The following is a 12,765-nucleotide window of genomic DNA, read 5'->3' on the forward strand; positions in this document are numbered from 1 at the left end:
TGATCAGCATTTGAATTAATTTTCTTGAAATCAATGGCGGCCGTCTTGTAATTAATATTTATATTTTTAAAAGCGCAGAAGATCGTTTATAAAAATCTATAAAAAAAAACATGTTGCTTTATGGGCAAATATTTAACCATAATACAAAAAAAACATTGAACATTCAAAAAAGAGTTAAAACGTAACGGCGTTACGTAGTATTTTTGTAGTATTTTTTTTTCAAAGCTCCACAAAACGCTTTAGTGCTTTTTTTGATTACTGCTGGCACTGTTTTTGTTAGTCACTCTCTCAATCAATAACACCCGGTTTTTCTGGACAGTTTTCCTAATTACTTTCTCCATTCCGCGGCCACATTTTCTAAGGAACGCAAGATGTCGCTTATAATTGAATCGGGCAAATCGGATTTCATCAAAGCAAATGTTTCCAATTCGCACAACGACGCCGTCGCCTTCGAGGTGAAGTTCGCCAAGGATCTAACAGTTGCCCAGCTTAAGGTAGGTCTTCCAACGGATCAGTGGAATGGATACATAGACTGACATCCAGATATCCCCCTTCAGAGCAAGCTGGAGATCTTGACGGGCGGATGTGCGGGCACGATGAAGGTACAGATCTTCAAGGGGGACACCTGCGTGTCCACGCTGGACAACGACGACGCCCAATTGGGTTACTATGCCAACTGCGATGGCCTACGACTGCATGTGATCGATAGCTTTGCCACGTTCTCCTTCGACAGTGCTCCCGTGGAGAAATTCGAACTGTCCAAGGATCAGTACGAGCAGAGGACCGATTCCGTGCGGAACTACCTCAAGCAGAATCGGCTGGGCAAGTACAACGAGGAGGAGGTGCAACAGGCAGAGGAAAAGAGGCGCCTCCAGGCGGAGGAGATCCAGAAGCGGGCGGAACTGTGCGTCCTGGGCGGGCGATGCGAGGTGAAATGGATTTCAGCTAAACAATTCGGTTGCAATGTACTCAAAAGCTATGTTTCCTACAGGTTACGGTGCCAGGTAATCCCACCCGACGCGGAACAATCAGATATAATGGTCAGCTAGAAGGCAAAAGCGGTCATTTCATTGGCATCGAATATGATGAGCCGCTGGGCAAGAACAATGGAAGGTAAATGCTCAAACCCTATGTTTAGTTTGCACCGTCAAGAATTTATTTTTAAACCATCAACAACAATACAACATTTAACTGTAAAAACTTACAAGGAAAATAAGTTACCTTTATTTCAAATACTTAAATTCTTGTTACAAGTTCAAACTAGTACTTTAACTTTTTCCAATCCTAAATTATAAGCAATTTGCCTCATTACAGCATCGCTGGAAAAGCATACTTTAGCTGTGCTCCAAATTACGGCGGCTTTGTATCCCCATTATCCGTTACGGTTGGCGATTTTCCACCGGAAGAATTCAACATGGACGACGAACTCTGAAAGTATTTGGCACACGCCACAGTCCACAACACATCTCGCATCGCACATGCCACTTTAACCAAAAGACTTGCAAGGCACTTAGATTATTTGAACGCAGGAAATCACAACACTAATTATAGTTATGCCATTTTTATTAATTAAAACATCTATGTATGTATGTATATCAGATATTCTTACAACATGATTATTCGTAAATTCTATAATCGGCTTTATCATAATTCTGAATTAATGGTGTTCTCAATAATTTCGCTTTGTTTTACATTAACTCAACTGTTTTTGGACCGAAATAAATACCAGAAATGAGTACACACAACTAGCGTATTGTGCAATGTGGATCTGGTCGTGCCAATTTATTTTACTGACCGCATATTGCCGACAACAAAAAACATAAAAGTGGTGAAGTTTTAGCAATGCTTACACAGATACATATACATATATCTCTTTTTCGGAAAGGGAGTCCGGCGTTCTACTTGAGGAAATCTCTCGGCGTATATGTAATAAGCTGCTGGCTTTATATATTTATGCATGTATTATATACTTATGTGTGTTTATGCGCGTTCTTGCCTAGTCCTAGTAATTATTAATATGTTCCAATTAGCTGTCATTTAACAACAAATATATAAAACGATGCATGCTTCTCTCAAAAGTTAAGAATTACAGAAATGCGTCACAATCATGATGAAGACAACTTGATGTGCAACTATGTATATGTTTTGGTATATATAGACTGTTTTTGAGCCTCCACAACTTAGATAAATGGTCGTCTTTTTTCTACATCTCACTTGAGATCGCTCCTCCATAAAATCCCATTTACTTTCATTTTCGTAACACATTAAAGTCTGCGTCAGAAACATTCAACAAATTGCCACTGGCTCGTCTTTTCCTTGGGTGTAAGTGTAAGTGAACTTAGTGGAAACTAGGTAACAATTGGCCACAATTGCATCTGAGTGTTACATGTTTCGGAGTGGTGTTGTTAGTAAACTGGTAGCCTTAACAGTAATATACATACATTTGTTGTCTGTGTGTTCTATGAACGGTTTAAATTGAGGGAAATAAACAAAAGTGTCAGGTATAAGTACCAACTACGTATTCGAGCACGGGTCTAATAATTACAATTGATGTTGTTTAGGTGTTAAGGTGTTTGGGTTGAACTTGGGCACGTTTCAGTATAGTAAAAGAAGAACTTTGGCTATCCAATTTGCGATACGATCATTGATACATTATTTATTATTCACACCTAGACACCTGTCATCTGCGACATTCTTGAAAATATGGTTTTAAAAAAAGAAACAACCCGAGTCGGATATCTATGAATTTGTGTTCATTGATCGTTTGTTCGCCAAGCAAAATTGTTTACTGGATATCGACACATAAATGCAGTTTATAGAGCGTTGATTGGTTTCTTGTTAATATTTATTGTTACTGTTTTATTGAGTGGTGTTTCTGTTTCCCCTATATTTACTTTGAATTCATCTTGCCTGCAGCTCGATGACCAATATTGCTGGCCCATTAACTAGGTTCCTATTAATTAACGTATGTAAATATGTGCGTATCTATGCGGGTGCTAATGCATGTCAGTGTGGATAGATAGGAGGAGTTTGTCTGCTTGATTGTAATGTGTAGTTATATATTCAATACGTTCGATCTACGGAGAGATGCTAACACTAATTTTTTTCTTGAGATTCCAGCTGGGATTCGCCGCAGTGCCTTCCATATTACTCATTCAATAGATACAAACTGCCCCACAACTAAACGTATTATTGCCCATGCTACCATTGCCATTTTCCATTGCATTAGAGGGTTGTGGTGCGTAGCATGGGGACTTTGCCCTCCGGCTTGCTGCCTGGTTTCTCCTTGTCCGTGGCCCCCGCTTCCTGCTGCTCCTTATCCTTTTTTCCAGTCGCACCCTTTTTGTCCGCATCACTGTGCCTGCCGGCAGTTAATTTGCGCACAATCAGGCTCCCGGTGTGCTTGATGTTTCGCTTCAATCGATTGCCCCCACCACCACCACCGCTACCGCTGCCGCCGCCGCCGTCGCCTTTGACCTTTTGTCCACTGCCACTGCCCGTCCCTTTGGACTCACTGGTTTTGCCGTCAACACCCTCGGCATCCTCCTCCATAATCGGATTGATTGGGCTGAAGTCGGCAAATGGAGGCGCATCAAGAGAGTGTCCTGGCTGTGTGTCAATCACCTGGAGATCCTGCACCTCCTCACTGGACTGTAAGTTCTCCTTCGAACTGAAGGGAGAGTACATATGAAACGCCGACAGCAACGAGTTGGATTTCTTCTGATCCTCGCTGCCACCTGTGGACAGGCGGCTCTTCTTGCGCCGCTGGGAGCCCTGCTGGCTGGTTAGCGAGCGGCACAGAAGCGAGAGCTCCGACAGCCGGGAGGTGCTGTCGTTGCTGGCCCTCCGACAGTTGGCGGTGGATATGGTGTCGGTTGGATCAGTGGGCCGCGAGGCGGCGGCGGCGGCGGCCGCGTTCCCCTCGTTGTTCGTTTGGTTAAGTCACAGCCGGAGGTCAAAAGCAATGCGAGACGCAATGTTCTTGAAGCCAATGCTAGTGCCTGCAAATCAATAAACAGTTATTAAAGCTCATCGCAATAATTTATTTGAGACCCACCAGAGATTCGCTTAAAGCGCACTCCATTAAGAGAGAGACGTGGCAGCTTGCACACCTCAATTTCCCATTGCACCAGGGAATCCGTGTTTGGATCTCCATGCACGCACCAAAGCACGAATCTAAAGATGACCACAGAAATATGGTTATAAAAATAACTAGATATATATGTTTACTTACCGCTCGCGTTGCTCGTAGTCGCAGTTGTTCTGGTCAAGCACTTCCCGGATCTTTTGCATTATCTGATCGGGCATCAGGGGCGAAGTGGTCTTCATGGACCATGTGAATCGTAAAACCCGTGGTTTGGCCGCCTCATCTGTGGCTGTGGGACTGAAAATATATAACCATTTTATAATAACGAAAGTCTCGCGGACCACAGACTTTAAAGTCACAATTGTACGCTATTCACTTATGCCCTTGAAATTGCAGAGTTGTATTGTTTTTAGAGATATTAAGATTCTTGCATTAAACAATTTTTGGAGTTTTAAAAATGTTAAACAATTTAAGCGATCATTGCATTCTGATCCTTTTCTATTGTCTCATACTTTTTTTCTGATTGAGATTTTAGATAGAGACAAGGTCGATCATAGGTCAGTTACTTTAGAAAATCCAAATGACCCCCAAATTGAATTGCTAAAAGATCAAAATGTGTGTTATTTAAATTAGCATTATTTAATTCCTTAAATTCCCAGCAAATTGAACGGCACCCAGTGTTTCATGGCCAGCAAATGCAAGTGTTTATGAATAATGAAATAAAATTAAAATGCGTGTAGGGATATTCTTTTGCTCACAAATGTTTCACATCATTTATTATGGATTTATTAAATTATCAATTGTTTTAATTATGCGTTATTTCTTTGAAACTTAATATGTATAGATAACTACTGATCGAGCCACTGAAGGCGCCCGATGATAACACGGTCTATAGATAATCAGCTGTACAAATAAAATGGTCACATGCACTAATGGTAATACATTGTTATTCCTTGAATTTAAGTTTAATTAGTTTTTATGTATCGCTTTGTATTGTTGTGGTTTTTTTTTAGTGACTACGTGGTATGCTTAAATACTAGATACGCTGCACATCTGGCTTTCTGCGCTTAGAGTTCAGCTTCTGCGCAACAGTGGGTGATTATGAATTGCAAGATCGTTAGTTGGCTGGCTGGCTGCTTGGTTGGTTGATTGGTTGGTTGATATCTGATTGTATGATCCACGGATACAATTTAAATCAAGCTCATATCGAAATACAAATACAGATCCATACATACATACACATACATATAAATACAAAGAGCGCTAAATAAAAAATTCAAGATCATCGTTACAAAATTAGCAACTTCTTTTGGTGTTTTATTGTGGTCACTATAAGATAATGATGTAGGCGATAACACCACGCACTCTAGTTCAGCTTAGATCGGTTTAGTTGAGTTAGGCTTAAGTTAATTTACTTTTTGCTGTTTTATCTCACGCTCACTTCCTCAGTGATATTATTTATTTTATTAACTATAATTGCGATACGCATTTAACATAAATATATATGTAGTTTAGGTAGTACTCGTAGGTGTAATATTTAGTAGTTAATATAATCCATAATCGTGACAGTGACAGCAATAGTAGTCAGGATTCTCTCTGATTATTGCATTAGTTAGATCTTGCATATCATATTTGATTTTTGTTTGTTTCGGTTTCGGTTTCGTTTTGTTTTGTATTGTATTGTATTTTTTATACTTTTTATATTTATTTTGTATTGCCGTTTGCTGGTCGCTCCTCGCATCGTTTTACAAACAATGAAAACAAAGGGTTTCGTAATTTCTGTTTGTGGTTGCTTTACTTTTAAATATATATGTATATGTATCTTTAATTTATATAAATTTATATGTATAATTAGTTAATAATTGTAATAAAACATAGGCGTATTTGTGAAATTTCAATTAACGCAACGGAACTCAACGTTGTCGGTGTTCATTTGAAGGGGTTCGAATCGAATCGAAACCGGAATCGGAAATTGAAATCGTAATCGAAAGCGATATTGGACCGGCAACGGCACCGGCAACGGCAACGGGAACAGTATTGAACAGTATCCCGATCCGATCCGATCCGAGCGATCCGATTGGATTCGACCATATCTGTGTCTGTCTGTTCATATTTGAACCTCTCCGTCACGCGCGTTTACTCTAGGGGAATCGTTTGTTTCAGTTTCAGTTTTAGAACTATTAACAAGAAGTAGTTAATGCTTGTTTTGTTAATTACTGGTTTGGCCTAAAATTAAAGAAAAAATTTTAAACAAATTATTCACGGCTGGAAAAAATATTAATAATGGGTAAAACAAATACCAGAAATGAAACCAAAGAAGACAGATAAGAATAAAACGGAATAATGGTAAGTTTCATTTTTCATGTTTCTTCATAGAAAAAGAAAAGTAAACGCAATTGTTCTTCAACTGATAGGTACAGTGTACAGTACATGGTACATTTCACATATTTTGTCCTTTTTTTTTTTTTTTTTGCATTTCTTTTTTTTGTTGTCAAAGAGAGCATTATCGTAATTAATTGAATCATGTATTTAATAAATGAAAGAAAGAGACAAGAACAAAAGAGCCTTCCTAGCGTGAGGTGATATATAATGGATGTACATAGTTGTACAAAGCAAACGTGGATATACAGGATTAAAAGAACTACGTAATATTTTGTATATATGCATTTGTAAGAAATCAATCGAGAATAAAACAAACTAAAGGTGTGACGGAGATTTCGAGAGCGTAGAGAGGAAGCGACAGACGTTGGCCGGTTGCTGGGATGCCGGCCAATCAGATTATGGATTCAGTTCCGTATAACATGTTTGTTGCACGTTGTCACATATGCTTGTATGTATAGTTTTGTATTTGTTTTGCACCTGAATCAAAGGCGGATTTTGAGTTCGAATATTGCAATCGATGTGGTGGTTAGAGTTCCGTATTATTTAGTTTATAGTAATTGATCAATCGATTGTCAGGCATGATAACTCGAGACATTGATGACACTGACACTTTAAAATTGTTTATCGTATATTTCCGACCGAATAGCCAGTCATTCACTGTTTCTAAGGCTGAGCCACATTCAGAATATATTACACAATGTACATATGTAAGTAGTATGGTGGTACGTAGTATGTATACTAACTAAATATGGGTAGGAATACAAATGTTTTAGCAATGCATTGCGAGCGTCTAAGCTAATCGACCGAACAGGCATATGCACCCCACTGCCTGGCATCCACACCGATCCACTGAGCCACTGAGCCACTGATCCACTGATCCACTGATCCACCGAACCCAACGGAACCACCACAACTTGGGGGGATTGCATCGGAGTGCATCGGACCGATGTGGTGCATATGCGAGTTCGAGTTCGTTCATTAACAAAAGTCCTGGGTGTACGTTACATGTGTGTTAGGTGTTCGTTGTATATACATACATAGGGAGTACATACTTTCCTTCTGAAAGTCTTTCAGTTCAACAAATGGATAAAGAAACAAAAACAGAAAAACAGAAAAGAAATTCCATATACAAAACATGTGCATATCATTAGTGGAAGATAAGTAACAAATTTATAATTATGAACTAGCTGGTTCGCAGTTAAACAAAGAACAACCAAATTCAAAAAAAAAAAAAAATATACGCCCAAAACACTGGTTTATGTTTATCCCTCATGCAATCGAATGCAAGTGCTGGTTGGCTTTTTAAATTAACTATGTGATTTGAATTGGGGTATTAGTAACATTATCCTTAATGGTCGAAGAACTTGCGTAGCATTTATGTCGGTTAATGGGAGAGCTTTTGGGGGTTACTGTCTTTATTTATCTAGAATTGAATTGTTTGCCTTTCTCTCTGACTCTCGTTTAAGTTATTTGTTTATAAACAAGTGCAGTTCAAACGTGCTACTGGTGAGATGTGATTGGCCATTGAAACGTTTTTGCATGAATATCATTAACACATTGGCAGTTTTAAACAACTCAAAAATCGCACAAAAAACTAAAGTGCACATAAACTCCTTATATAGATCAACTGCAGTACATGGGAAATTTAAACCGTTTAGTGCAAACTATTGAATGTAATCTTCAAATTTTTAAATTTTTTTTTTACAATATCCAATAAAATTATTTGTTTGATTGTCTCATTAACTCTAATTCTGTCCGTTCTTCATATTATGCTGTCTGAAACAATCGCTCAATCATGATCGCCTGTCCTTCCTCAGAACTAATCTCGAATAATTTAACATGTATTTAAAGATTTTGAATTTACAAATTCTGCATATCCAACGGGTGTTTTAATTGAGATATTTTAGTTATGTGCATCGATGGGCATGGCATTGTAATGCGTTTTGTAGCGATAACTTTTGGGCTGGTTTAAGTGTCTTTTTACGGACACTCGGCTGCGAACTGTTTGCAGAAATAGACTTGGTACAAAACATAAACATGAGCATACATACATGGATGTATGTGCGGCGGATATGCAATAAAATGGAACAAAAAGTATGAATCATATAAAATGATAAACGAGAAAAATCAAACAAACGAGATATATAAATAAAAAGAAAATAATTAACACAAAATGATGTAAGAAAGAATAACAAACGAAAAATAAATGTATCGAATTGCAGTTTGCATTTGCTTTTCTTGTAATATTCCATTAACTGAAGAAATGAATTTGGCACATTGTGATATTGGCGGCACTTACCGTTTGCTAAAACGTGAGGAGAGTTTGGAGAAGAAGCTCATGCGACCCGGATGGGAGGAGTCGCCGGAGGCACCGCTGGTGCCCGAGTATTCCAGCGCCGTGTTGTTTCGTGCTCTGGTTTGACCTAGGGATTGCAATGATTTCAAAGTTAGATTCAAAACAAATCGGCACTCGATAGTGTGTAAATAAACACATACTATAAACTAACTGACTCATTTTTTTTTTTGTAAGAACTAAGGTAAATACACACTAAAATACTTCTGAGTACGTACATACGGCTCCATTTCTAAACTCAAAGTGCAACGTGAAACATACTACGTAGATAAGACTGGTAATTGAAAAATAAAATGCTAGACAACTACTTGTCTTACTAGGAACATTTTAAAGAACATTTTACAGAGTCAAGATGTTAAATAACTCTCTAATAACAATAGTAAGTCTTATAATACATATTTAGTATGACATTTTTTTTATTATTTAATTTTTATTGGGAGTGGCTTATTATTCATAATCTAGAGATTTTAATAAAACCCTACCTTTGATTCGGATTTCACTTGCAAATAAGTAAGCAAATAGAAAAGTAATAAATATTCTACAAGTTCTGGAATTCTAGTATTAGTATTACATCCATTAACAATCACATTGCACTTTGTCTAGTTAACGTTTTTTTAGTAGAATCGCGATAGCTGAATGTAGACAGACAAATGTCAGTTTTTCAATCGTTCAGTAAATTCAGTAATATGAATAGTTTTTCATCCGTATTTCCAAACACACAAAGATATTTACAGAAGGTAGGAATGGGTGGCCGGGAAATCGGGATCGATTCGATGTATAATGGGCAAACGTACTAGTATTACGAGTCCACTTAGACAAACGTGCAGAGGGGTGCAGAATTTGATCGCGAAAATCATAAGCGATGCGATGTACAAAAACATAAAGTAACATTTAGCTAAATGGATCGATAGAGTTGACTATATAGTTAGGAATGGCTTGACAAGTTAAAATAAAACAAGAGGCGCGATTGGTATGCAATATGTATGGAAAAGAGGTGCAGCAGTGCGGGAGGAAATTGGGTTGTTTTTTATCGGATGCAGCATGAAAACGGTTTCAGTTTCGAAAATAATAGAAATAAAATACATTCGACAACGCGTTAACATCTAAGAATGAATTTAGCCTATTTCGAAAATATATATGTTTTTTTGGGTTTTTAGTAGAAGGAGGTGTGGATAAAATTAAATTATTATTATTAAAACTAATAAAAATAAGTGAACAGAAAACTCACCAGAGTGAAAGGTTGAACGTGATGGAACATTCCTTGGAAAGTGTCTGCTTGATTTAACAGCCGATGCCATTCTAAGTCGATCGAACAGACTATATATGTACAAGTACGATACATATACACACACAGGTATGAATGGAAATCAAATCAGTATCGAATCAGTTCGTCGGAGAGTACATTCAAATCCAATGAATCGCATTTCGGGAAACGAATATGATTTTATCAGTATAAGATTGTTGGTTTTTTGTTTGTTTTTCCATTAAATATTTGTTGATTGTTTTTGTTTGGCAATCGTGTAATCGTGTATTCGTTTGTACAGAACCATTCGAGCGTTCGAGCGTTTGTCACATGTCATGATCGTGTTGTGTGTGTGTGTGTGAGAGAGAGATAATGTTTTTGGTGAGTGGTATGAGTAATGGGCGTTGGGAGTTGGTCATCATCATCAAATCGAATCAATTCGAGTAGAGTCGTTTGGTTATTGGAGGTCCAAGTGTTACCCATGATGCGTCATTGGCCAATTCGTGGTTTATTTGAATTCGTGTTCGTAATTCGTAATTCGGGATCAGTTTGGTTTGGATTGGTTTTTGGGTTTTATGTAGGATGGCGGCAGGCGGGTGTAGATGGTCAGAGCAGCGCGAATCAAGCAGTTCGTTTGATTGATGTGACAAATTGATGACGTTAACCAAGGGTTTATGGTTTTGTATTTTGGTTTTTTTTATCGATCACGTTGCAGACATAAACAAAATGAAAAGAAAAAATAAAAATAGATCATGTAAATTTTCTTAAAAAGACAAGCACTTAAAGTACGTTTCTTATAAATAAAATAGGATACGACAAACTTCAACTGTTTCGTTGGTTCTATGGACATGAGCATATGCATGAATGTAGAGTATATTGGAAAGCTCGGCAAACAAGAAGCTTGGATCCTCCAAACTACATGAAAGCGTTATGCGTTATATGAGACATGCGATCGACAGGCCATCGAAACTTCATGTATTACAACTTAATGTTCATCAGATGGAGCGAAATCAACTGGATTGTTATTATTAGTACAAACTAATAAGCTCGTCTAAGGCAATACGGCCTAACGCGATACGCGATAATCATAGAAAAGAATAGGAGTTGTTGTTGTTTGAAGAAATACGCATGTAGTAGTTAAACAGTTAGATACATGGAAGTCGTACATTGGAGAGCACATAGTAGTTATGTTCAGTTACAAAAGTTACAACAGCAGCACAATTACAAACTATATCAAACTGAGTTTTAAAATTTTTGTAGGTAGTAGTAACATTAACAGTAAACAAAAACACACAATAATGGGAAAAATTCAATTATACTGGCGATGGTAGTAGAGTCAATATAGAGTTTTACTGACAGAGACATACATGCATGAGGAAAAAAACAATAAAATGAGTTCTTATTTATTTAAAAACTTGCTCGCGACTGTTTGGAGTTTCCCAATGCGAATACGAAATAAAAAACTATTCACTTCTTAGGGGTATACAACATCCGGTACTCGAATTTAGTTTACTTGGACACCAAGGGAGCATTACTCGAGCAATTATATGTCTTGGCATCGCCGCCAATTGAATTTCGTTAAAATGAATTACAAAATATGCGAAAGTAGATCAACAAAATGAGAAATATAAAACCAAACCGTACGCTAGTTGTAGATACTTAAGCAATATATCTGTTTATGGAAAGGGTCGTGTTCGCTTATTTACTTTTTGCTCAAAGATTACGTGAAAAATACGAATAAGCAATACACATCAAGTCGATGAAAATATTATTACGCATACAATGATTGCAAGGAAATTGCAATTATTGTAATAATAAGGACACGCTCACGACCCTTGATTAAATGAGGCACAATAGATATCTCTATCACTTATTGTAAGATTGCAGTTTTCACTCACCAAATTTGTTCGATTGGTTTGGTTCGGTACGAATCCAAATTGAATTCATTTCGAACCACATTCATTTCAGTATATGCATTTGCATTTTCAAATCGGATTTGTTTGAGTTGTTGGATTATTGTTGGTTTTGTTCAGGTTTTCAATTTGCATTACGAGTACGATCGAAAGGGTAGTAATAGTAGAGTAGTACAATAATTGAGCGAGCGCCGATAGGAGGACGAAGGAGGTTGTTGCAGATTCAGATTCAGATTCGTAGGTTGTGGTGGTGTTATTTGTAGTTGCGGATATAGAACGCCACAAAGAATGGATGTACATATGTGGTAGTGTAGTAGTTATCAAAATTAGACATTTGGTTTGTAAACAGACAATGTTCAAAATTGTAAAAAACATGAAAAGATAAGAAATTTACATTATTCAATTGATCAAATTGTTAGGTCGTTAAAATTACATTGGATAATTAGATAAATACAAAACAAATAGAACGAAACTAGGAAAGGCCAACACTATAAACTAATAGGAGAGTAAACAGTGAACAAATCAAACAAAATACCTAATAAATACTTATAATTACAGAGATAAGTATAAATGTTAACCATTTAATAACGCTGGGTGGGTTCCATCCATATTCAAACTTAAGAATAAATATCCCTAACTCTTCTCCAAAAAATCTACAGTTGGGACACAAGCATTTAACTGAGATGTAACATATCACGCACAGCACAGATACCTCTTCGGCAGTTTTATTCTTCAAATTTTTAAATATTTATATAAAGGGGCTACTAAAATAGTTATTATTGACTGG

General features: G+C 37.2%; 3 protein-coding genes across 24 annotated transcripts in view; 1 reads left to right on the forward strand and 2 right to left on the reverse strand.

The window, feature by feature from the left end:
* The first annotated feature begins 261 nt into the window (after positions 1–261).
* Positions 262–1,742, forward strand: LOC108143383 (tubulin-folding cofactor B). The gene is made up of 4 exons (XM_017267748.2): positions 262–494; positions 558–929; positions 992–1,113; positions 1,315–1,742. The coding sequence occupies exons 1-4, from the start codon at positions 372–374 to the stop codon at positions 1,430–1,432; spliced, it is 735 nt and encodes a 244-aa protein (XP_017123237.1). The 5' UTR covers positions 262–371; the 3' UTR covers positions 1,433–1,742.
* Positions 1,546–12,765, reverse strand: part of LOC108143378 (MAP/microtubule affinity-regulating kinase 3) — a 31,396-nt gene continuing 20,176 nt past the window's right edge. For 9 of the 22 annotated variants that reach the window (XM_017267722.2, XM_017267740.2, XM_017267737.2 and 6 more), the window contains 5 exons: positions 10,051–10,139; positions 8,769–8,892; positions 4,235–4,384; positions 4,058–4,176; positions 1,546–4,001 (listed from right to left, as the gene is read on the reverse strand). In XM_017267722.2, the coding sequence (XP_017123211.1) occupies positions 3,943–4,001; positions 4,058–4,176; positions 4,235–4,384; positions 8,769–8,892; positions 10,051–10,139 (541 nt within the window). In that variant the 3' untranslated portion in view covers positions 1,546–3,942. Of the gene's footprint in view, positions 4,002–4,057; positions 4,177–4,234; positions 4,385–4,832; positions 6,314–8,768; positions 8,893–10,050; positions 10,140–12,765 lie in introns of those variants that run through there. The other 13 variants (XM_017267743.2, XM_017267741.2, XM_017267738.2 and 10 more) reach the window with 4 other exon arrangements.
* On the reverse strand, positions 3,226–3,687 carry LOC108143299 (RNA-binding protein Raly-like). The gene has a single exon (XM_017267614.1). It carries the CDS (start codon positions 3,685–3,687, stop codon positions 3,226–3,228), a length of 462 nt encoding a protein of 153 aa, XP_017123103.1.

Source organism: Drosophila elegans, unplaced genomic scaffold, assembly GCF_018152505.1.
Source record: "Drosophila elegans isolate 14027-0461.03 unplaced genomic scaffold, ASM1815250v1 contig_183, whole genome shotgun sequence".
In the NCBI taxonomy this organism is placed as follows: Eukaryota; Metazoa; Arthropoda; class Insecta; order Diptera; family Drosophilidae; genus Drosophila; species Drosophila elegans.